Source organism: Pecten maximus, chromosome 4 (genome assembly GCF_902652985.1).
Source record: "Pecten maximus chromosome 4, xPecMax1.1, whole genome shotgun sequence".
Lineage (NCBI taxonomy): Eukaryota > Metazoa > Mollusca > Bivalvia > Pectinida > Pectinidae > Pecten > Pecten maximus.
Genome location: NC_047018.1, coordinates 43169440 through 43196133, shown reverse-complemented (window position 1 = coordinate 43196133; position 26694 = coordinate 43169440). Strand labels below are relative to the sequence as shown.

Below are 26694 nucleotides of genomic sequence, written 5' to 3'. Positions count from 1 at the left end.
ATCTATACAATCGTGTTTAATTCAGCTTTAACTGATATATTTTTATAAGTTGACTGAACAATACCGCATTAGCAATTAGGTTGGGAACGCATGCTGATACTTCATGAATTAATACAAGTAGTACGTCATAGAACGTTGTTTATCTAACAGGTTAATATTTCAGAATTTATGATTTTCGGAGTTTTGTTTTATAGTCCGTATTCTAGGTATCGATATTCTATATAACAATACTTACCAGTGGACCGCGTGATCCTGTATCGCCCATCGGTCCACGTTCTCCGGTGGGTCCCTAATAAACATGATGAAACATGGTTTTAGAAACATACAGTATAGTTATATATATATTTGTGAAATAAAGTATGTTTGAATTTCAGTCCTTCCTTCTCCAAATGAAATATGTCATTACACATTTTTTTCAGATTCAAATTCCATAATGGCTATTATTAAATGAAATATAATAACGTACCATGTCTCCTGAAGGACCGGATTCTCCTGGTAAACCTGGGGTACCCTGTAGTGGATAAATATATGCATGATATTTACTTATAGTCATGGAAACCTCTTTAACCTGGTATGTTTTCGCTTCTGACGTATACTTTGTCCTTTTTATCAAAACCTATTTCAACAGTAGGCAAAGAAAACTGATCAAAGTCACGTTTAAACAAACATGCTACAGATCCTTGTAAAGAATATTTCTTTAGAATGGAGTACCATGTCTATTAGGCTCGTCAAAGTACCAAAATTAATGTGAGACTCACTTTAAAAAAAAAGATAATACTAATATAAGATGGAAACTGATTGAAATTTCTATGTTCTTGTAATATACGATCAAATTACTACGATATACTAACGGCTTCTCCATCATTGCCTGGTTGTCCTGGAGGTCCAGCAGGTCCAGATAATCCCTGAAAGTCAAGTGCTTTATGCCTTAGATATCACACCATACACGACTTACACATGCTAGCGTATTCGACGAGGACGAAATCAGAACTTTATGTACAAATATTATTCATGTGCAAGTTATTTCTAAAACAAATCTTTAATTATAACTACAAACTTATTCTTTATATATATACAACAATTTTCTTTTTCTTTCTTTTTTTCTATAAGAAATTATTTTACTAATGAAGCAAAATGTGAATGATGTTAATCTATTTCTTTGATTTTTTGTGTTTGTTTTGCCTTCAGTTTTTTTTTCAAAACATTACGCGAATTAAAAATGTTTAGAAATTGTCTTTATTAAAAATGATATGATTTTAATTGACATCAATGATTCAAGTGATGTAATGCTCCTACCTCCTCTCCCTTTGTTCCTGGTGGGCCACGTGGTCCGGGGTTGCCAGGGGGACCCTGTAATTCATTTCATTGTCCTGATTCATTGCATGTTAAAACAGATAATTACATAACTATGACTTTAACTGTTTGATGAGTTTCCCATTATGTTCAGCTGTGTTGTATTAAATAATGATTAAACTTAAATTAACTGAACCGTATCCAAATACTAACCTCCTCGGGTCTAATTGACCTTAAACTATACAGAATCTGTACTACACTACTTATACTTGTATATCTTTATCTACTATGAGTTGTCTAATTGCTACTATTTATCTACAGCCATATGTAATTTCTGTTCTTGAAAAAGATTAATATAAGAAGAAGGACTTACCATTGCAGAAAACTTAGTATAAAGAGATTTAGTCCCACCACAACTAAGGTAATCTCAGGATAGGCTAAGACACAAGACGTCACACAAGTATTAACAATATTTAGAAACTGTGATCGCAATTGCCCTATGTCCAGCACAGACAGTTCTTAAATACATTATAACATTTATATATAAAAAAAAAATCAGCAAAAAAAATCCTGCAAAATACCAATTATAATTTAAAAAATAAATTTAGTGTTGTTTAACTTTCAAAATGAATTTTTCATTAAAGTTCACCTGTTTTCTCAATAAGTTTTAATTCGTTTAGTCGCAGAGGAAAAAGAAATTATATTTTAATGGTATGTGTAGATTGCGCAGTAAATACACTGTATCAAAAATACAATCATCAAAATGATTAGACAATCTATTATTGATTTAAAATATTTCTTTTAGATTTTGGAAGACATGGTTTAAATGTATTAGAGAACTGCCGATCGTGTTGAACACGCCACTATCAGGCGTTCGCATGTTAAATTTGCATTTTGTTTTAAAACCGTACTACTCCAATACAATTTTATGCTGATTTGTGATACGCAAATGTGCTTTTCTGATAGCGCTTTATATTATGATTGCTTAATGATGATTTGCGCGCATCGGTTTAGTGAACAGGATGTCGAAAAAAAACAACATCTAAACGTTTCTAACAACTCGACCACAAAAACACAAACATTTTTCACGGAAAAGAAATTAAAAACTAAAAATGAGAAACGTAATAGTTGTTATGGTGATCGTTGGTGACTTTCGAAAATTGTATAATTTTTGTTCAAACCAGTTGGAGTTATTGCCCTTCTGCCCATACCAGGAACTTTGTATTTTCTAGAGAGTTATGTTTCCTGTTTTGTATATTCCATTAGTTTATTATATATTAAGGAATTCATCGAGAACCAAATCTTCTTGATATGCGCCCTTTCTTTAGCTTCGCATATATGCAAAATTCTACAAACTACTATAACTTGAACATTGAAGCATATATATCGTAGTAAGTAAACATTTATACTAATTCTAAATCGTTTTGCATCATGCATAAAAGAGAAAAGGAGTAGTACTAGGAACAGTTTCTTCATATCTTTCCATACCGGGTCTTCTCTTCCTCGACCGAACATTGAACTTTCACCTGGGGGACCAGGAAGTCCCTGGAAAAAATCATAAGGTTAGGTAATATTGGCACATGTTTTAACAGGTTTAAAAAAAATAATTATAGCATTAATGAAAATGATTGGTAGTAACAAAGTCACACAATTGAATATTTAAGTAATGGACATATGTCTAAATGAATATAAAACTGTTTGATGACGAGTCTTTTTGCAAAAGAAATAAATAATAAAAAAAAAAACATAATTGATACCAATAATTCAGTCGTTTTTTGTTTGTTTTTTGTTTTAAAGATTTCACATGAAAAAACAAGTAATTAATAATAATATAAACCAAATTCGTCTTTTTAAGGCGCTCAAATCATTAGCTTTTACTCTCCACAACAAGTTTTGGCTGAAAATATGTCTTGCAAATAACATACGTAATCACGATAGAGTTATTACCCTTTCACCCGTGGTTCCCTTCTCGCCATGTTCACCCTGTAATCCTGGTAGACCCTTTAGAAACAGAAAAAAAATACTATCAATGATATTGATATTTATACATGCACAGACAAAATGAAGAGAATTGTTATATTGCAAATGATACACAAAAATATGCGTTTTATCCTTATTCCATTTTCTCATGAACCAAAATAAGACGAGAATTGCCATATTGCAAATTATACACAAAAAGATGTGTTTTATCTATATTTCATTTCATTAACCAAAATTATACATGAGCTGATTTATCCGTATTTACCAATATGAAATATCAGTAGTGGTTATGTTTATGGCGCTAGAATACTGGCTGTAATTAATTAAAGGTCGTCTTTATATATGAAAACTGTTTTGAAGAAAGACATATATTAAATATTATGATATATATTTTTCACACCTGCAATCCTTGTTCGCCATCAGTACCGTCGTTTCCCCTCTCGCCCTTAGGCCCCTGTTATTTTGCATACGAAGAAAAAAATGATAATGTATAGGTCCAGTTGTATGGTTTACTTATGATATAAACATGCAGGTAATGTCTTTCTTATCAAAATGCTTTACATTTGCCTTAAATGCCAAAGAAAAGCCTTGAGTAATATCAAACTTTACGTTGTACGTCCTTTAACACTGGAGGCTGGTGTTACTATGATGTATAGCCTCTTGTAGAATTTTATTTTGAGTACTGTAAGTTTTACAGAGTATGACACATTTATTTGACCTCCAGCAAAATATTTAAATCAGGATGATAATTTACCGTTTCGCCCGGTCGTCCCTGAGGTCCAATAACACCTGGTTCTCCAGATACTCCCTAAAACATCAATCATGATTTGCACATGCAAAGCTACTTAAACATAATAATTATGACATTAATTACTCTTTTAATATCTGATTTTAAAGTTCCAGGAATGGAATAGGATTAAATATAAAATGTATCTTTAAAAGAATTTTGTCTTTGAACGAAATAAAATATACGTAGGCCTCATATCCATTATACTGCAAAGAGCTTCCTTAAAACGATTTCTATTAAATTGTTAAAAGTACATTGATTGAAATAATTAAATCATTACCGGAATACCGTCTATACCCGGAATACCCATAGGGCCATCATTTCCTTTGTCACCCTGAAAAAGGTCACAAGAACAAAGTAGATTAACACAGTATTACATGCTTATTTCAATTATCTTAAGACGTCATCAGAGGCCAAAGGTTAAATCGTTTAAGACCACACTGTTTAATTTAGCATTGTCATATTGAAGTATATTTTGAAATAGTAATAAAAGAAATGAAATAATCAAAGAAAGGGGATTTTTTTTCTAGAAATTGATTTGCTGATTGATTATTGACAAAGTATGTGTTCACCTTCAGTCCTCTTTTCCCTTCATCTCCATTTTCTCCTCTGTCACCCTAAAATGTATTGTGTGGGGAATTAGTTTGTTTTATTTCATTCCCTTTCTAGCACCAGTATATATCTCTATATTGACTGATCATGTTAATCACAAATCCTACCTTTACATCTCCAAATTAAAATATAATAATAATAATAATAAATTTATATCTCAACCACTGCAATTTAATAAAATATATTCTGAAAATTATTTTCAAGTCATAAAGAATACCTTTAAAGCCATAATATCTTTCATATTATATCAATATGCTACTTATTCACATCTCAATTAATATATCACTTTCAGTTATAATACTTTTGTCTGTCAACATGTGCCTGATTTATTGATAGAATCTATTGAATAAGTTATTTCATTTACCTTTGGCCCTATATCTCCCTGGGGTCCTGCGGGTCCCATAGGTCCGGCTGGGCCCTTTAATAGTGTCATTATGATATAAACATGTATCCATGGTTACAATGTGTATATATTAAAAAAATAACAAGGACAAAAACTTCCATTAATATCGACAGCTTTGTGAAATGGAATATAATCTTATAACTAAAATCACGTTTTTTTCAACCCAATAAGCTTATTGAACTTGGATTTGAAATGACAATATCTGATCATTATTTTTTTTCAATAATACATGTATATCCTGATTGTATATAGTTGATGTAGCATACATATTAGCTATTACAATGCATATTGACAATAGAATATTATACAAGGTATAAATAGACAGTTCAAACCTCAACCAAAAAAATAAGAAGACTTTATACAAGTATGGCTATATTTACCTGTACTGGAATGTGATTGGACACATCGGATTCGAGAACTTGGCCCTGCGTAAAAAAAACAGGAAATCGTTTCAATTATTACTGAAACGTGTAAAACGCTCTTTGTGGATGGTCTATAGTAATCAGATCATCCTTTTTTGTTGAAATATTCTGTCCAAATCACAATGGCGACTCACGAAGATGTCGAACTAAATGTCAAAACGAACAGTGGCATACTGACAAAATCACACGGTTCGAGTGGCCTTAATAACTAGTTCTCTGAGTATATCAGAGATCCGGCTTTGTCATATTACCGGGTGTTAACAAGATTATAAACATCGATAAAAGTAAATGTCTTCTTTATCTAGTCCTAGGTTTTGTATAGAGAGGATTGAATTTTACGGTTGCATAACGAGACAGATTCACATTTACGTTATCTTAGATTGGGTGAATGCTGGCTGAATTACCAGTGGGTATAGAAATATGCGTTGACAATCAGCGAACATTTGTATCGCAGCCATCTTGAGATCATGTCACTGATTTTGATTGTGTGAAACTCTTTTATTTGTTTAGGTCCACATGTATGAGGTCCATTAACCGGGATCCTACTAAGGCAGAAAGTCGTTATGTTGTTTTGACGGTTTACATTGCTTCCCACTGTTTCAAAGTGTCAACAATACTAAGGTTTAATTGAATGTCATGTACGTCAATCTGAATAGGTAATAGTTGTATGCTTATTACAATATTTTGTGTGTGCTATCCAAGTTTCTTGTTACAAAAAGAAATTTGATTAATAAGAAATAAAATGTTTATTCATATTGTTGTAATGGGTATCGTGTATTTACACGAAACAGAACCTAAATATTAGCGATCCTATTATTAGGTCATCTTATGAAGTTATTTTGTATCACTATACTCTATTGAGAAAGACCAGATAAAATCATTATTTCAACGTAATCAATTATGTTTCTCATCGAAGATTTCCTATGCAAACAGACAACATAATATCATTTGGTAGACGAAACCTTGTTTCATGTAGATTTATGTAGGACACTCAAAACCCATAACTAGTAACACATTTTTTTTAAAGATATTAGATCTAGTGCTGATATAAAATTCATCTCATTGACAATAGAAGCATAATGTTAAATTGTCCTACCACTGGCCCTGGTGGCCCAGGGGGTCCCTGGATACCCTGCTTCCCCGTTACTCCATCTGCACCCTGTTGAGAAATTATAAACATATATTTGACAATTCTTTTGATAAACCATAGCAAAATGAACAGGAAAACAATGAGTTTTCAAACAATACATTTGATGGTTATGGAAACCTTTAATTGTACCAAAAAACTAGAATATCATGTAGTGTTAATGTAATTCATTGAACTGATTTGGGTAGTCTAAGAGCTCTTACATTAAAGCCTCGAGGACCTTGTTCACCGGAATCGCCCTGTAGTCCCCGTTCACCCTGAAACAGATATGGAGGTCTGACGTAAAATATAATATTGTAACTGTAACACGCTTTACTTTCAAGCATCAAATCCTTTCATGATCAATTCACCTTTGAAGAATTAACTTAATTGGGATCAATTTTCCTACGACCTTATCTATCAAATCATTTTTAGTATCAAATATGACATTGCAAAAAATACACATGTATATGTATCATGAAAAAAATATATATCTTGAAACACACCTGTTTCACATTTGATGTAAAATAAATTTCTTCACGGTAGATGAAATATCTATTGAAAATAAAGCGGGTTTGAACTAAACAGATGTCAAATTCGTTTAAGATACAATCTCTTTACTGAGAAAGACTCTGTAAGTGGATACATTAATCTATCCTACTAACTGTACATCATACGGCATATTTAGGTTTCCATAATACGATCAACGGATATTTATTGCGACATATAAGTTTTAAATGCAATTTTTATGGACATCATTCAGTGCGTAGACCTGTCACTGCCCATTAGCCTCTGTCGTTGACAGAACATATCATACCAAACAGTGATCAAACATTGTCTAAATCACAGACGGATGTGACAAAACCATTTAGATATATGTCATTCTTAATTCACTCAACGATACATCAATTTGTATTGTCGCTAGAAACGTTTCAATACGTACAAAACTTAGTCAAATCCATTTCTATTCAGACGCCGATAATTTAAGGCCGTCGAATAGTTACTGTATACCCTACTCGCTGTATAGAGTATCCCGCCCCTGATCAGATATCGATATGGCCGTCAAGACAATGCGGATCATGTGATGAGATTCGACAGGGCATAAAGTCCATGTGGATAGAAATACAGGTCAAAGAGCTAATCACCTCAAACTGTCAGCAATTCAATTACACATAATACAAAAAACATTCTTCTAATTATGGTTCGACACTGGCCATAAATCTGCCATGTGTATGCAAGTCAATTAGGGTCACATAGCTGAATATCGCATCATAGTAAGGTTCACAAAGGTGATGTCATCTCAAACCGTAAGGTCAAATTGTGACGGCTACCTGTCAATTTAAGGTATTTATAAACAATAGGTCAATATTGCAAAATGTTTTGTCTTTCAGATCAGGTCAACTTATATGTAGCACCTTACTACATACCTGTTTACATTATATCATTCTGAGAAGTTCAGTTTGATAGGAAGTAAGGTGTGAATCACTGTTTAACAATGTAAGTTCATGAGCACGATATACTGTGACAATATTACACTCCAAGATTTAAGATACAATAATCAAACTACCATATACAGTAGAAATCAATTCCTTTAAAAACTATCTTATATTTGTAGCTTAAGACTTATCTTAAACTTATCTAATTGAATGCTCACTCTAACTTGAAACGCCAAATTAAACTTGCTAATTTTCGACTTGTTGTTATTACATCAAGCAACAGCCGATATCAAAACATGCTGCGAAAATAATATAAATTGAACAGACTCTAAATGAAAGCTGATTGTACTTGATAATTTGATGTTATTGCGTTATTATAATAATGGTAGGTTATTTTTCCCATGTCAATATCAAACCGTTAATATCGCAAATGACAGTTATGATATTATCAATATATCTCGCAGACCTGAGCGGGGATTCATGGAGTCAAAATTGAAAAACTGGAAAATGAAACAGAATGTCTTTTACGTAGCCTTGGGTGTATGAAAATTGTAAAAAGCATACTTACAACGTCATAAACGTAAAATTTTTTGAGTAAGATACCCCAGGAAATGGCCAACGATGCATGAAGACAATAATCGGCAATTTTTTTTTTACATTGTACGTATACTGATGTTTAATTGGAGGTGATCACGATTGGCCACAATGTGGTCCTAACGGTAGGAGACCAGGCAAAATAACAAAACAATACATCATGCCTTCATTTGTGTTATTTATCAATTTCAAAGATACATATATCAAACTTTTAATTAACGGTCATTGGTATATTTTGGGTAAATGACAATAATACGAACATTACGTTAAAGTGTAGCTATCATGTCAGTATCTTCCAAAACATCATATATGCAGATATATACAATAGTAATAAGAAGATTCATAATGATAAAAATGATTGATAATAAATAATTGTATTTTATTTTTTAGTGTGTGAATATTCGCATTAATGTTTTCAATGTACAATGATTGGATAATAAGGCATCAGAGATCTTCTTGGATAGTGTAAACAAAATATTTTCATAACAACAAATGTGAATATTAAATGGAAATGAATATGAATATCCCGGTATTTTTTTCGGATTATTTCGAAAATTGACACTGTCATATCAGTAAGATAGTAAAGACGATTTTATAGTATCGTGTACGAATATGTTTTCATAATCAATCTACCCAACTGTGAAAGAGCAAACATTAGGGCATGTTATCCAGCAAATTAGACAAAAGGCAAAAGCCTACCTCGTAAAGATTCGAAACTGAGGCGATAGCACACTGATACCATTTAAACTATTACCACAAAACTATGTAACTAAAGAATAATGAATTCCGAAACAGCAGTCCGTCATTAAGTCAAAACTAATCGCTATTTAAAAACAGTAACGATCTTGAGTTTTATAAAGAGGCGGAATTTACGAGACAGGTTCTGTCCACTTTCAACCCATTACGGGGCACTTAACACCTCAGAGGAAGCAATTACGACCAACTACTATTGAATTCTGCCCAGTGACACCCATCAACCTACTAATCTCGAACAAGGTAAAACAATGCTGGAATACCTCCTTAATGAATAGTATTACAAATGTTTCAAGCTGTAAATGAATTGTATTACATAGCCGTACAATGTTGTTTTAAAAACGGTTTGTGATCAAAGGACTTAAATGGGACCTAATGATTATGTTAGTATATTAGATAACAGGGCATGGACATAAACTTATACAGTAAAGATGTAACGATACTAGCGCACGAGCTTGAGGTCAGCACTTTAACGGAGGGTTTAGGTCAAAACTTGTCTTTAGCTCTAAACTATACAAAATTGTATATATTCGTAAAACTTTGTGAGCGAAAAATGTATAGTGTATGAATTTAACGTGAACGTATTGTACCTATTCTAGCGCACCAAAATTTAGTCATACTCAAATTTAAATAGGTACATGTGAGTGCAACGATAAATTATCGCAAAAATGAATTAGCACAATGATGATTTAGCAAAATCAAAATAGTAATTATTTTAATAATTATTTAGCGCATCGCTTCTAGTGCAAAAAAGGGTGAATTAAGTTCACCGCTATAATTTGTACGTTTACAGTAATAAAACTGAAATCATAGGTCTACATGAAAATTTGAGTACAAAATGCTAAAGAAATATTTTCACTGGGTAAAAATATATTTAATTATATGAAGCATAACAATAAAGAATTATTAACCAAAGCCATTGTATACAGGAGTGTGCATCTCATTCTGTATATTTTTGCCAGGCTATAAATCGACATTTATGTTTTTTTCTTTTATTGGCTGATTGGTCGTAAGGCCAAAAGTAATAAAAAATGTATTTCAAATCCATCTTTAACAAGCGAATAGCCGATAGAGTATTATGTTTATTAACATTTGGAAACAGTTTTATTTGAACTGTCTATTAAAAACTGCTAAGTAAAATGTTAACCTATGGGTGTAAACCATTAAGAGGGCATTAACTGTATGATATTCATTAACAGAGTTATTACGGCAGTATCTTTTTCAAAGGTGCGCCAAGCATTTACATCCATATGATCATTTAAAAATCGACATCATCTGTTTTCTGTCCGATGTGATATACGTGTCTGAGACGCACATTGTAGTTTGCCAAGACGATATACTTTCATTATTGAAAACATGTTTTCTTTAAATGATATTAACGCAACTGTCTACGATTTCAATTGATTTTTGTAAACTACAATAATGGCTAATGGAAAACTCATATTTTCAAGTCTGAAATCAAATTATTTTCATTGTCAGTAATTTTCTGTTTGCGTTTATCGACACATATACAAAATGTACGTATGTATGTAATAATAGTTTCAAATTTTTTTTAAGATAAAAGGAAAATACTACTAATACATTTTAATGTATAACATGTGGCTCAATATCTTAAGTTTTTTGTGGCGTACTTAATCAAACTCACCTGGTTTCCTTTCTCTCCTCGTTCACCTCTTTGCCCAGTCACGCCCTGTAACAATACAATAATTTTAGCTTCATGAAAAGTAATTACATATATATGATAGTAATCTTTCCTTGTTCCCGATATGACACTGGTTGTTGCAAGGATGTAAAATACGTAAAAACCAAATATAAATAATTCAGTTTGCTTGATTTTATTATTTATTATTCTTATTGCACATCTCGAAAATAAGTAGTTAAGAAATATACAGAGTTGGTGTGAAAATGTTATTATTTTTCTTATGATAAATTATACATTTCATTTAAAAAAAAATTGTTCGTTACTAGATATTGAATGGTTGTAAATTTACCTGTGTTCCCGGATTGCCTTGAGGGCCCTGTGGTCCTTCAGGACCCATAGGACCGGCCACCTGAAAGATACATACATCAATATAAATACACAAGTATTTAGAAAGCCTACACTTAATATGATGTGTAGCAATTACATAAGATACAATTTGTAGTTGACAATTAGAGGTACTTAGTAATGTTATGTGAAGGTTTGCAGATGTCTTGATATATCCCTTGGAATTTTAATGAACTAGTGATACATACTTTTATGTTTTACTTTTAGTAACATTTTACTTATTTAACAATGCATTATAACAATACATTTCATGAAGTTGCCTTTATAACACTTACACTTTCGCCAGGCCTGCCTGAGTGATGACAATGGATTTTTATTTTTTACTTTTAGTAGTATTTTACTTATTTAACAATGACTGATGACAATACATTTCATGAATTTGCCTATATAACACTTACACTTTCGCCAGGCCTGCCTGTCTTACCGGGTATACCGGATGTTCCTGGCTGTCCATCTCGTCCCTATTAAAGAAAAGGAATTAAATGACACGACATATTAAACCAAAAATGAACTTTAAAGAATATTCAGTGTCAAATTAAAAACAATAATCAGCAAAGTAAGACGGTGAAAATGGTGCATGCTTTTACATATTTATGCATTTTTTTTTCTTAAATTGATTCGGTTGATTCTTTTCTGTCGGAACCTTTTATTTTTACGTTCTAAAAGATTTGTCTTTGTTTTCTCTTGTTCCTGCTTTATTTTCGTTTCGTTAAGATAAACCGTTTTGTTTACAGATCGGTGATTTCTTTCGCTTTCAGATATAGCTACTACATACCCGTTCACCCCTTTCTCCAGGAGGACCAATTTCGCCAGGTTTTCCATCTGTGCCCTTCAATTGGATAAAATATTAAATATATTTTATAAAGAAAAGCCCAATAACTGCATCTAATATTACATGAATGCAGTTATATCATATGCTGCAATACTGGATACCGGACTATACTACAAAAAAAAAAAAAAAATAATAAACATACGGCGTGCTTTTAGGACGCGTCACTGATATTAAGGGTCCTACAAATAGACTATAACTCTTACATTTTCCCGTATGAATTCACTTTATACATGAAAGAGGAAACAGAATGATGTCATAGTTACTCTAATACGTGATGATGTAGCTACTCAAAGAGTAAAAGTTATATTATTCCGATTCCTACTCACGTCCAAGCCAGGTATTCCAGCTTCACCCTGAACACCGTCCTCTCCCTGAGATCCTTCGGCACCTCTCGGACCCTGAGGTCCAGGTTTGCCAGCAGTTCCGGCCTTACCCTAATTGATGATTAAATTAGTGATATTCTAAACAAGAGTTGATTTAAGTATAAGTGAAAAAATACTTCCATAGACCTATTGTCTTTCGAATATTACAAAAAAATGAACATTACACAAAGGAATGTTCTTCTTGGCTAAAAATCCATTTTTCAAGGATGCAGTAAATTTTTGAATTTAGAAATTTTATTCTATTATTTTTTTTCTTATTTTTATTGATGTTATCTTTTTCATTTTTTAAAATTTTAATCAACTTACAGCTTTGCCATCTCTACCTGCCGGACCACGCTCTCCTTCCTCCCCCTTTGGTCCCATTGATCCATCAATCCCATCTAGACCGTCGCGACCATTTCGGCCGGGAGCTCCCTAAAAGTCCACCGTAAAAAATAGAGCACTTAATTTAAAAACAAAAAATAAAAACTCAATACAATGGTTCTTACCGCAAAGGCCCACTATAGTTCTCGTTCACAACAAAAATCTTTGTACTATTAACTGTACGTATACTATAATTGAACTCGTTATGTGAATGTTTGTGTATTCTTCGAAGCATACTTACATTTGTTCCATTTAATCCACGTTGTCCTGCTGGACACTGAACTGAACAACCCATGTCTCCTCTTCTCTGTATAGAGAATATAGTTATAGATCCGTACATAGGTTTTATGTGCATTTTATAAAAGCCGAGCATTTTATCCATAATATGCTATGATTTACAGGTAATGAAGAATTATTGCATGCAAACAGTTATTATTTCTAAAGATACTTGTTAACCAAAACCAGGAACTACTTTAATTTATGAGAATTTAACAATTAAAGTGATGTTTGTACGAATATAAACGTTTTGCAAGAAATTGATCAAATGAAAATTGTATATACACGGAAGTTAATTCGTTTAACAAATCATAGCGGTTACCTTTGGATTTTAAGACTTCAATTCAGTCAGTTCTTGCGTTAGTATTTTGTAATTAGATTCGATACAATTTAGTAGAATATTACAAATGGATATGTGATACATATGATATTTACCCAAAAACTGTGGTAAATTATAAATACTGTACATACTTTATGTATATAAATACTGAAAGTGGTAACATATTGCTGAAATTGTGTGTTGTTAATTCCAAGAATTTATTGTTGTTTGGATAGAAGTGATATTTTGGACTATTTATCAAAGTAATTGTGTTGAGTAGATCTCAAATGTTCTTGCTTGTTGTTAACTTTTATTAGCATTAAAAACTTTGATCCCATGAAATTGGAATTTTACCTTATCATAGATAAGAATCCAAACGCAGATATCTAATTAAACATTTAAAACAATGAAAGAATGAAAAATAGAGATCGACTCGTTGCTCTAAATAGAAATTTACATTGAAAGTTTTTGAAGTTTTAGATTGCTTAGATTGGTTCATTTGATATATATAAAAAATTTCATCCACTAATTCAGTATTCAAATGTTTTCCAATGGTTATGTAAGTCTTATTTCCGCTGAAAGAGGAGCTTGTAAACAGACAGTCAGGAAAATTAGTGACACACGATACCTGAAAATAATGTTTCACAAAAACAAAAATAGATTAAGGAAAATTATTACTCAAATTATGTATGTGGTAAGAAATCTGCAAAGTGTACGCTGTCAAAATAGTATTAATTTCGTGTTGAAATACATTTTAAAGTCATTTCAATTAATTTATTATTCGTGATAATGGTATTATTGTAAAGTATCAGTAAATCTAGAGCATTTCCATAAGCTGTCATTTTAAACTTTTTTTTTTACTATTATTGTTCTACTTTATCGATAAACTCTATATAAGGTATCATGTAATTTTTGGGTAGCATGATATATTTAATATCAGTAATAATTAATAATTTTCAAATGAATAGGATTTTTGAAACCATATCACGCTGACATTAGTTTTTGGCTTTTACAGCATAATATACATGTATCTTTTTCTATGATAGACCTGAAATTATGAAATTCATGTACTTCGTGAAACATCTGAAAGAGTTTACAAAGCTGTTAAAATTCTGTAAAGTCTTGAGAGGCTAAATAGGTTATAAGGTAGGCACCTCTGTATTAACTTTCTAGAAGAGTAAAGCCTAGTTAGCTTGAAAATATAATATTTGAAATATTATATTTCAAAAATATTGTAATTAAAATTATATTTTATACATACCGGTACACTCGAAATTGATACTCTGATCATTAGTTAAAAAAAACTTAAAAGTCTACATATTCTTATTTTTTAAATCAAAAGATATGATTTTATAAGCTGATGCAGCTTTTTGGAAAGGAGGGATTAGAGTCGATATGATGTAAACTGAGACATATGTAAAAAAGTAATTAGACGGTTTATATGTTACATTTGTACTTGGGTGGGTGTTACTCCAGGCAATTACACTTCGTTACGTAAACTTCCCGGTGGAACCATCTGTATCGGGTTATACTCTTTAAAGCACCTTGCAAGTCATTATCTCATAACTGGATGCATATAAGGCAGAATGTGTGATGATATGTCTAGTGTCTCATTTATAGTTTAAATCTTGAATAAATGAAAAATGCTTTTTTGGGTATTTTCATTTGATGAAATCAGTCGAGTATACAGCAGTCGTTGTTGCCGGTCGAATTTTTGTTCTATATCCCAGCATGCACTCTACTAACCTCGATAGCTTCGTTGTTTTAACAGTTGCATGGCACAATCATAATATAAAGGATTAAACAAAAATAATAACATAGTGTGACATCAATAAGGAGCTTTATTATCGCCAATGAAAGATTCATGATATTTTCTTATTGATCTAAACCTGCGAGTGATTTTTTCTCGCTGATAAAATAATTTCTTTGCATAAAATTGCAACATAAGTTATTTCAAACCAAATTATAATTTAATACGCTTTGGTTAAATTCGAGTATATGAAATGAAGAATTCTTCTCAACAGACTTCATTTGTATGTTCATAAACATTTAATCAGTAACCTAAACTATTTTTAGAAATCAGAATGTCAATTTATTATCACACACTGTCGTCAATAAAGCTCCACAAGTGGTACCAACATATTATATTCTATTTCACCAATGTGCAGGTAAATGTGCAGTGTTTATCTATGGTGTGCAGTACGACTCACTACTTGTTGACGGATCTTAGTCATATTTTTTATCTGTTCAAATGCAAAGTAAACCACAAAAGAAGAGTGATAGAAGACATATTAATATTACACAATTGATGAATATGAGTTATGCAAACAAAAACACTTCAGGAAAAGTATGTTAAATGCAGGCAATCTAGCGTTATTTTTATATCACGTCACGCATGCGCACAAGCAACCGGAACTGTACCTGCTCGCTCATGTAGTTTCTCGACTCGCTCTAAAGAAGAAATTGACATGACATTTATCACCCACACCCGTCATGCAAAATTTCAGGCAAGTTACCCCCTGATGAATGGCACAGGCCATCCGTGGCCAATCAATTGGCTGTTTAGAACTGATTTAAACACATTGTGTTAGAACAAACACCAGTGAAGCTAATGAAATGATAAGAAACAAAAAAAAAAAAACACATCCAAAAATATGTAAATGTATCGAATGACCATTAGAAATATACAACAAAGGAAATCTTGAATCATCAAAAAATCTTATAAAAAAAACAACAGTTTCCGTAAAAGCAAGTTTGCATAAAGCGTATAAACATCAGTGAACGGAATAGCTGCTCAATGCAAGCTATATATACAGTATATGTTTTGATCAGGATGAGATAATTGGAATGTGATTGAACACAAAACGAGTGTTGACATGTTTATGGACAGGCTAGGCTTACCGGGAGTTCATCACAGTTCTCGCGCTGGTGTTTAGACGGATCACAATGAATGACCAACCACTGAAGTTCAAACTGAAAAAAAGGAAATAAAATGACTGAAATAAATGGTAAGACATTTTTAAAATGTCGTTGTTCTATAAATATATAATATACGCAATATAACATTATATTGTGACGTCACATGCACGTTACGGCAATAATCTGTGGGTAGTGAAAAAAAAGTCGTCCCTTTTACATACGAGTGTTGCCGTTGTATTATTTTTTAATATATCTTTTGGAACCAATCTATTTATGTCACAGATACTGTATAGTCGTTAGATTTCACAAGGCTAATATTTTGCGGTTGGCCTAGTTGAACCTAGTTTGTGGGTATTAAATGGTGCTCATATCAATGTTTATGTAAATATTCGCTGTGTATTTATTTTTGAGCTGTATTTAATGACCTCAAATACAGCAAAAAGAAATCCTCCGAAAACATTACCAACTATAAAGTATGCAACAAAGTACAGAATACACTCATTCAATAACTTCAAATAGAATATGGATCCTCTTCTTACATAATTACTATTAAGATGAAATCAACCCTTATTATGACATTATTAAACATAATGAAAATCAAAATAGAGGAATCGACATTTATGATGGTTCGAACTGTTTGGTTTGGATTGGTTTATTTTGTTTAACGTCCTATAAACAGCAAGGGTCGTTTAAGGACGTGCCTGGATTCGGAGGTGGAGGAAAGCCGGAGTACCCGGAGAAAAACCACCGGCCTACCGCCAGTACCAGTACCCCACATGGGATTCGAACTCGCAACCCAGAGGTGGAGGGCTAGTAATAAAGTGTCGGGACACCTTAACAACTTGGCCATCGCGGCCCCTGGTTCATACTGTCACACAACAGTAAAGATTTAAAAAAAAAAAAAAAAAAAAGTTAGTTTAAAAAAATAGTGCCTTCCTGTTACATACCTTATGCATTTGCTCGTTTGTTGACAATTTTGTTTATTTGTCTTTACTATTAGTTAAGGAGATTTCGGGGCAAAAAAAACTTATGTTAAATTCCACTCTTCAATTTGCAATATTGAACATATCTAGCAAGCTAATAGCCTTCTTAAAACCTAAGTTAAAAACCTCCAATGGGCCTCTAACGTTATATTTACTTACTCGGTTGTGTGATGTCATCATCCTGTTTTATAAACTTACCGGAACTGTCCTTCCGTCAAGCTCGTTAACTGGTTGGGCCAGGACAATGTCCCCGTTGATATCGACCTGTGACCTCGCCACCATTTGAATTGTTTGGATGTCCTGACAGTCTATGAACAGCGTTGTAAGCGTCCGAGTGACCTTGATGTGGATCTTATGCCATTCGTTGTTAAATGCCTGGAGACACATAGATTATTAATTAAACTATGTTTGTAAGACATAAATGCCCCCGCTGCTACTTGACAACCAAAAACAAAGTTTGGTGAGGATCACAACAGCAGTTTTTTTTTTTTTTAGATTAGCCAGTTACATTGCTTTTAGACGAGACGGGACTGGACGGACATGTGTAGCACTATATGCAAGTCCCTATTTGGAGCTTCCAATGTATCAGACTTTTCAAGGAAATACAAAGCATATATTTATAGATATATCTTTATGTTGATAGCTATAGACGTTAGTTTATCTATGCAATCGAGATTTCGAACGCTTTCGTCATTTGTATAAAAGAATCTCTGATAGCTAATTTAATGGTATTTTGTTGATTTTACTATAATTTTGAAGCTACCTACCTTCCTAACCTTCCTGTGGTCGAATGTTAAGGTCGTTTGAGCGTTGCGAGCATCTTTAAAAACTAGAGCAATGCTTTTTGCCGGGGCGTCGAATCTAACTGCAAATTCTGACTGACCACTTGAGCTTTGAAAGTCTACCATGTTCCACACCATCCGTCTGGCTAGTCCCTGCAACCTGTAGGTGGCTCCAAAGGAAAACTCCTCTGGCATTCCGAGCGGAAACATTGTCCTGCATTGTGAACAGCATTGTAATAATCAACCAATTAAATAACACAAAATTCAATAGAGTAGGATTATCAGCAGTTTGTTCTGTAGTTGAGTCTTTCATTGCATTGAAACTATCTCATGGGTTGTACAAATTATACACGGTGTATTAGTAACATTAACATGCAACATGTCTTGGACAAATATCAGGCATTAAATATATCAATATCCCAGCTTGGACTTTGGTAGAGATATATAGACGTCCAGAAAGGAACGAAAATTCTTTTCTGTCTACCCAAATGTGCAAATATAAAGGCGATGCACGACCCGTACATCGTCATTTAAATTGATAATTTTGATATTTTTATACTTCAAAGAAAATACATAAAATTATAACAACCAAGTACAGAAACATATTTTTACGAACGAAAGGGAATAAATGTCCAATCTTTGTATTCTAGAAATCTGTTGAAAAACGACAAAAGAGGAAAATAAGTGAGATAAAACGATATTTTACCAGATTATTCAGAATCGTCATAATGAAAATAACTTGGTATGGACGTCGTTTATTACCTTGTTGCTACAGATAGTTGCTTCTTTTTCGCCGATCGTTTTAGTTTGTATGCTTGTTGGTATGTATTAGACCCACGCGTACGAGTCACTCCCCTTATTCTCAGCTCACGTGCTTTATCTAACTGGAAGTTAGATATAAAATCAAATGCTGAAAATAAACGAAAAGGGAAAATATTTTTACATGCATGATGATATTTATCCATTTAGCATTTATTCAAAAATGTTAACGTTATTTGTTTAACAACAATTGCAAAACAGGTCAACCACGCGAAAGGTCATAATATGACAGAAAACCGGAATATCCGGAGAAACCCAAGTAGCCAAGCAGGTGACCCCATGCATTTTCACGTTGGGATATCGAACCCCTGCCGCATACATAGGTAAAAAGGCAAGTGTTTTGTCATTGTGTCACCCGACCGTCACCTTCGCTAGCCAAGGTTTCGTGGAGTGAAACTTAATCAGAAATCTTGGATAGCGAAGATGCCCAACCGTCCGTAATCATTTACTAGTATTAATAAACATTTTGATGTTATTTCCTGATGTCTGAAATGTATATTTTTGTTCCTATATCTGCTATTTATGTTTTGCCCAATTTTTAAAATGTTTTGTTCCTACCTCTTTTGAAAAAATAAAATATTACAAATTTTGCTGCATATTCTTAGAGTTGATAACCGACATTCCGACTGCTTTCCGTCATCATCTACATGACAAATGCAAGTACACAAGTCGTTTCCTCTTTTATTTTTAGAAGAACTGCTATTGTCTACCCAACGGCAGAATAATCAACCTTGTTGTATTTCTCGCAATATATCACCTTCGTTTGCACAATGACTGTAAGGGGATACATTACTGGCACAGTGCCCATGTGAGGGCTTAGATGATTGACACGAGAGGTTTATAGGGCTGTAAGGTTAAATACGTAACAGTGTTAGAGCACCTACATCAACGTTATATAGTAGTCCTGTCACATTCAACATTTGTTAAAATTGTACGCGATATATATCAGCTTGAAGGCAACACAATCATGTCATTTTATCCTGTGAGAGTAAAATAGACAATATTTGATCGCATTTGATAAGATACAGAAAATATAATGAAAAAAGGGGGATAAGATGATATATGTATATTTAATTTCGTTATCCTTATCAAAAATATAATACCAGAACAACAGCGGAGGACAATGACTAAACAGGGAATTAAGTCATCATGCACAATGTATGTGTATACCAAACAGTGTGTAACATTACAGATTTAATTTGAATTGTTCAATCAATTGCTTGAATATAATGTAACTGTTGAAAATAAGTTACAATGTCAAATATGAAAAAAATATGATTTACTTATTAAGGAGGCAGTGTTGTGTTGTAATGTTCGAGAAGACTGTGCCTTTATACGTATCAAGTACAAGTACAATTGTTATTATCAGACCATATTTATTCCTCTGGAGAAAAAAATCAAATACGTAAGACTATTTCATTGTGTCACTATGTCATGAATAACGAATTGTCGCTGACTGCAGCACTGTATTTATTTGGTATAGTTTAACACAGTATGTCAGGAACGGTCGATGCAGCAAATTGCGGTTACCCTTCTCTAACACTTGGTGTTATTTTCCTAGTCCTTTGTCAATAGTGTCCTCATACTATTTTTATTGTTCATAACTTGCCTTTGTTTTTACCTATTGTGAGTTGCTAGTTCAGTTAACAAATTCGGGATCATTTCCTGCCTCAGAATGGCGTCCTCACAACTCAAACTTTAAAAACATAATATTACATAATTTTGTGTTTATATATTCCTTTTGTTGACAGGTCACATGTGAAAATAGATTCAACTTCTTGCTGTTGACAAGAACTAGCCATGTTTCTGAGTAAGATGAATCATCTATCTATTTGTGTTTTACATTTAATATATGCATCCTTGTTGCCTACTATTATCAAAACAAGACGTAGAGAATTAACGTCCAATAATTTTTGTATAGTATACGGTGTGTTTTCTAGTGCTCTCAATTACATATTCTATAAACTTCTGGGGAAAAAACTCTTATCATATTAACCAAAGTTATCAAATAATTCTCCTTTTACTAAAATCATCTTTCTTGTACGTTTGAGAAAACTTCACAACGAGGAGACGTAGGAATTGTTAAGCTATCCCTTGTGGTTTTCATTGCGCCGTCCATTCCCTGGTGGTTTCCCGTTTTAATGTCATGTGCTGTGTTTCAAGCCATCCAGCGGAGATGAATGTCTTCTTTGAAGTTGTACTATATCATTTCTCCTTGTAATACAACACATATACAAATGTTAGCTCCCCTTTCATGTCTTCCATTAAATCACGCGGACTAGGAAGATCCCGTGTCTCGCCTGTATGGGATTCCAGTACCATGCTGACCTGAAAGTGGGTTCGTAACCTCGGTTGCTGTGTCGTAACGGTATTTCTCCAATAAAATGTAATTTAAATGAGCGAAGGGGTATATAATATGCATCTTTTTTAGTTTCACGTGTTTGAAAGTGTTCCTGTAAGTGGAGTAATGGATTTTCACTATTTTGTGCATTTTTTGCTGTGATAACTTTCGATTGGGTCAGAATGCAGGCAACTGATGTTCTGATTATACATATATATTGCCTCGAAGACTTACCGCAAACCAATTGATCTTTTTATACGGTTGAATTAAGGATGATACAGTATTCAGAGTTAACGGCTTGAAATGACATTAAAGGAATTATCACGAAATATCATAAATTATAAATTTGGTTTAAATGAGAAACGGGCATTATCTCGAAAGTTATGGCAAGGGAGTTACACAGGCAATATTCCTTCACGTGAATTTCACGTGAAATTCACGTGAAATTCATGTGAATTTCATTTTTTTGCCCTTTTCACGTGAAATTCACGTGCCAAATTTCACGTGAAGGAATATTGCCTGTGTAGCAATGGGGACGAAACTTTACCTTATAGTGATTTTGTGTTTAGGTTCTTTAAGGATCTACCACAATATTAGAAAGGAAAAAAGTTGTCAGCATTATCGCCTCAGAAAATACCGAAACAGAGAAATAGCTACTCGAACTCCGATGATTGCTATTTCTATTGAAGGTAATAGATGATAATGAGCTTTGAGAGATGTATCATCAATCATAATCATGGTTCAGATGTGTTGTATGACGATTAACTGGATCATTATCACGCTTTAGTCATCGTCATTACCGTCACATGTCACCATCGCTCATTACATCTTAAATAGTGTGTTAAAAAGGCGATGATATAAACACTGTGTATTATGTCACTTTCAACATCCTCTCGACAAATAGCGTTTAAATGGTCTTTGAACCAGCAACTGGGCGTCCTCGACACCTACAGCGGATACAAGGGTAGAACATACTACCACCCAGAACTCAGACAGTCGTTAAAACATCACTAAGCGTCATTCTATGTTAATGCCCTTACTCACATACATAAAGGAGCAATATAAGTATTATCCACGGGTAGGTCTATCCAGGAATGAGGGATTCGGATAAAGGATGTCGTTGACAATAATGATACGGATTGTTGACCGTGAATTACATTAAGTGATTCCATAATCACTTAATTGTTTATGAAATAAAAGATGTCTTCCTGTATTAGAATTATATACGCCTCAGATGTAAATGAATGCATACATATGGTTCAGTGGGGGTGTTAAGTGTCATTTTTCTAGGCGGCTTGGTGTACATGTAACCACCTACACATCTGAATTATTTAATGCTGTTTACATCTGTTTTATTCTTACTGTCAACCTTTGTCAACGACAGAGTCAACACTGACGATTATGGAAAGTTGTCAACTGCTTAGTGATTACGTTGCCATTTATGACAGACAATAAGTGATAATCATCAAGATAAAAATGACGTCAGAAAGCCGGCTGATATGTGATTGTTTACACTTTAGCATTCGTACATGTAGCACTACGCCTTAAATAGACATACGTAGCTGATGGTAATATCACTTACATAATAGCTGACAGTTATTGCTATTAAATGCCATCAGATAGGCAATGTGGTAGCCCTCTTACTTCATTACATGTATATCTGTACACTACAGGCAAGTGTTCGTAGACTCGGCGACCTTTGTGTAAGCTGCTGGCTGTGTATATTTGTATGTTAAGTATTCTGAAAACGTTCCATGCTATTTTAACATATATAAAAAGATATATATACAAGTATAATTTTGTGATGTTAATACAAAATTTTATCAAATTTTAGAGAGGGATAACTGAACGTGTTCCAAATCGACCTAAAGCAATAGGAACTATTAACAGCGTTTTGTTAGAAACATCTTGAAATTTATTTATGTCGCTGGAATGTAGACAGAAGATACAATATAAAATGTCAACTTTCATTAAAACATGTTTTCTACACCTCAGGCATACTAATGAGTTTTTATTTAAAACTGCTGTCTAATAACTGCTAGAATCTTAAAGAATGGATATTTTTAGAATGTACTGCAGAAAGTGATGACGCTTATTAGCGTGAATATTATGATGATATTGTTTTATGATAAAACATATGTGACCTGTTCTGCTTGACAATGGTACAAGTTTCCTACTAAAACACGAATGCAAATGTAAAGTAGGGAGAAAAAATGCTATCTTGAAAAAAATTATTGAGCCTTGCGTTTCAATTCAATTCAAAAGTAGATTAGGTTAGTCTGTTTATGATTCATTCCCTTCCATTGAAAATACTTCATAATACTAAACAGGAGGTAATTAAAATATGCTTTACGATGGTACATGCTCTATTTTAAAACCGAACTACTAGGTAGAGGGAAAGTTCAATTTACATAAGATGTCCTATAAATAGAGGAGATTTTACAACAAATGGAAGTGATATCGAGCTGTCTCAGCACAGATGGATCTTATATTTCCAACAGGTAGTTTCAAGTCCATGCTCTTATAAATTGCTTTGAAACATAACGACGCTAACGCTTTTGAACAAACTGTTTTATTGATACAAAACACAGTAATGTTTACTGTGAGTAATCGGATACGGTTGTGAAGCGGTCGGACAGGAAACAACATAATCTGCAGTTTTAAAACGGGATTACCTATCGCTTTTGAGCTACAGAGGTCCTGCTCCTTTAGGTGTTGTGCATGCATATAGTGCATTTAAGGCTTTGTCACCTCTTTAGGTTACGTAGATCCTTCACACATGACAGGTTATTAATATGTATATATATATAGGAGAAAAGTGACTCAAATACAATTGCAGTGTACCCAGGTATATAGGTACATAGCCTATTATGGATAACTACAGGTATTAACTAAAAGCACGTAGTGACCAAAATTAGTTTAAAATTATAATAAAAAATGATAAAAGGTTATTAAGATATTGTGTTTAAAAGCAACATTAATTATGTGACGGTCATATATACCCCAAACCATAATCAATCTCGTATTCTCGTATGTTTAAATGTATATGTCTATACAAGTGTTCAGGAACGAGAAAGTATATAAAAACAAAAAATAAGTGTTTCAAAATCTGCTTGAAAGTCAGAAATACTCGGCAGATCAGTTTCAGCAATCAACATGTGGATGTTTTATAGCTCTGGTATAAACCTTGAACATCTGGCCTTGACTTCAACTGCATTTAAGAGATTGATATCAGGTATACTTGTGTGTATTTGTCTCGTGAAATTCGGTTAAACGCTATATTAAAGAATCTACAGACAATTGGAATTCCACTTTTCTCTATCCGTGTAATTAACCACAGTTGATTCCTCTGAGCTCTTCGATGAAGCAAAAGACGTGTATCCTTCCAGAACATTTATTCTTATTCTCCTTGTCGTTTTTTTTCTTTTGTGAGTTTATATTACAAATCTATATCTTTCATTATATTTTGTCCACGTTTTATCGTTTTTCAGTTGGAATTTGTTATAGCGTCGGTATTCTTTGCTGTTTTGACATATTGATGTCAGGGATTGTTGTGCTAATTTCATGTGTTATATCAATTACTACCTTAATATCATAAAGCAACAGACAAGCAAAATGTTAACACGAATGGTGATACCAACAGACATTTCCTCAAACGCAGGTATACAACCAGATAGCTATGAGCATGAAGCAAGGAGAAAATCATTTCTTACCTTTTAAGTCATCATCACCGGGTCTTATTTGTCCACAAATACTGTGACCACTTGGTATAAGCTCTGTAACAGAAAAAAACAACCATTTAGGTATTGCTATTTGATGTTTGTGTATCTAAAGTAGTTGAGGACATAAGTTCATATTTGTAACAAAACAAACAAACAAACAAACAAACAAAAAACAAAAACAACAGAAAATCAGCTAAATCACTGAAGAAAACAAAACGTCAGGAAACCATCGGACATTCCTTAGCAAGGATGAATGAGAATGAATTGCATATGTCATATATTACGTAGGCACGGTGGTCTCGTGGTAGGATATTGGGCTACATGACCGAATGGTCACTAGTTCGATTCCCGAAACGGATACTGTGTTTGTAAAATGTTTACCCCGAAAAAGCACTTCTGGCTGCGCGCTCCTTAAGGAGTTGAGGAAGGTATTGGCTGGTTACTAAACGCCCAATATCCCAAAGATAATAATCTGTCAACCGCTTTGAGATGGATTTATTGTTGTTATATAGTGGGAAGAACTTCAAATTATTATTATTTTCTTTTGAAAATGCAAAATAATAAAAACTCAACAGAAAGTAATTGATAATTGACAAGTATGACTAATGACTGATTTTAGATTCATATGTTGGTTTCCCTCCTTGCTGCTTATCATTCCCGAGTTCAAGAAGTATTCTTCGTTTAAACATTGCTTGTTTATATTATGCTTAATTTTTGGGTTAAACTAGTAGTCTTGCATACACGTCTGAATTCTTTAAAATAAATCACTTTTGTTGAAAATTAATTCAGCTATCATATTAATGAAAACTTATAGGCGACATTAATGAATCATTTAAAGTCATACAATGAGCTGGTGTACGTTAAACATGAAAAGTACATATTTATTTTGAAATATCTAGCATCTAAATACATAAACGTATTATCATCCATGCGTTAAATTTTATTCAGTACAGCCAAAAGGCAATGTAATGTCAAAAGCTTCCAACCTTACACCTTCCAATAAAAACAAGTTTTATGGTTCGACGAAAAACTAGTTGAAAGGGCATATATTTCATTGTGATGAGAATTTAATATACGATTAAATGAAAGATAGATTTGTAACTATGTTCTATGCACAGTGAATCGGATGACAGTAGGATAGGGCAATCGGCCCCTGTGAAGGTCACCAGCACTTCTGGGACACTGACATATTCCTCTATTTGCTATGTAATATCATATTTAGGATGATGTGTATACATAAAGAAAGACATGCTATCAATTCATCAGGATTTCTCAAAACTACACTAGAAAAATTACGTCTAATTGCCGATAATATATACTCCATAGTTATCGTCAACTTATGCAATACAAAAATATTTTAATATCTCCATGATAATATGCATATATATAAATATATTCATTTTTTCATTATTCTTAATACAAATTTTCACTGAAAATTCGGATTTTTTTTTTATAAAATGATAACTATTATTAGGATCACACGCAGTCAAAGAGGTAAAATA

The 26694-nt window shown here is 33.0% G+C and overlaps 1 protein-coding gene across 4 annotated transcripts in view; it reads right to left on the bottom strand.

The window, feature by feature from the left end:
• LOC117326156 (collagen alpha-1(IX) chain-like) overlaps positions 1–26694 on the bottom strand; it is a 153870-nt gene that overhangs the window by 30737 nt on the left and 96439 nt on the right. For 3 of the 4 annotated variants that reach the window (XM_033882791.1, XM_033882790.1, XM_033882793.1), the window contains exons 4-30: positions 25184–25246; positions 19073–19220; positions 18296–18524; positions 17727–17903; positions 16528–16599; positions 16048–16077; positions 13273–13338; positions 12975–13082; positions 12612–12719; positions 12229–12282; positions 11852–11914; positions 11398–11457; positions 11052–11096; positions 6848–6901; positions 6594–6656; positions 5456–5500; positions 5037–5090; positions 4633–4677; positions 4341–4394; positions 4028–4081; positions 3674–3727; positions 3241–3294; positions 2782–2838; positions 1297–1350; positions 852–905; positions 467–511; positions 236–289 (exon numbers count right to left, since the gene is read on the bottom strand). In XM_033882791.1, the coding sequence (XP_033738682.1) occupies positions 236–289; positions 467–511; positions 852–905; positions 1297–1350; positions 2782–2838; positions 3241–3294; positions 3674–3727; positions 4028–4081; positions 4341–4394; positions 4633–4677; positions 5037–5090; positions 5456–5500; positions 6594–6656; positions 6848–6901; positions 11052–11096; positions 11398–11457; positions 11852–11914; positions 12229–12282; positions 12612–12719; positions 12975–13082; positions 13273–13338; positions 16048–16077; positions 16528–16599; positions 17727–17903; positions 18296–18524; positions 19073–19220; positions 25184–25246 (1964 nt within the window). The remainder of the gene's footprint in view (positions 1–235; positions 290–466; positions 512–851; positions 906–1296; positions 1351–2781; positions 2839–3240; positions 3295–3673; positions 3728–4027; positions 4082–4340; positions 4395–4632; positions 4678–5036; positions 5091–5455; positions 5501–6593; positions 6657–6847; positions 6902–11051; positions 11097–11397; positions 11458–11851; positions 11915–12228; positions 12283–12611; positions 12720–12974; positions 13083–13272; positions 13339–16047; positions 16078–16527; positions 16600–17726; positions 17904–18295; positions 18525–19072; positions 19221–25183; positions 25247–26694) is intronic. The other variant, XM_033882792.1, reaches the window with a different exon arrangement.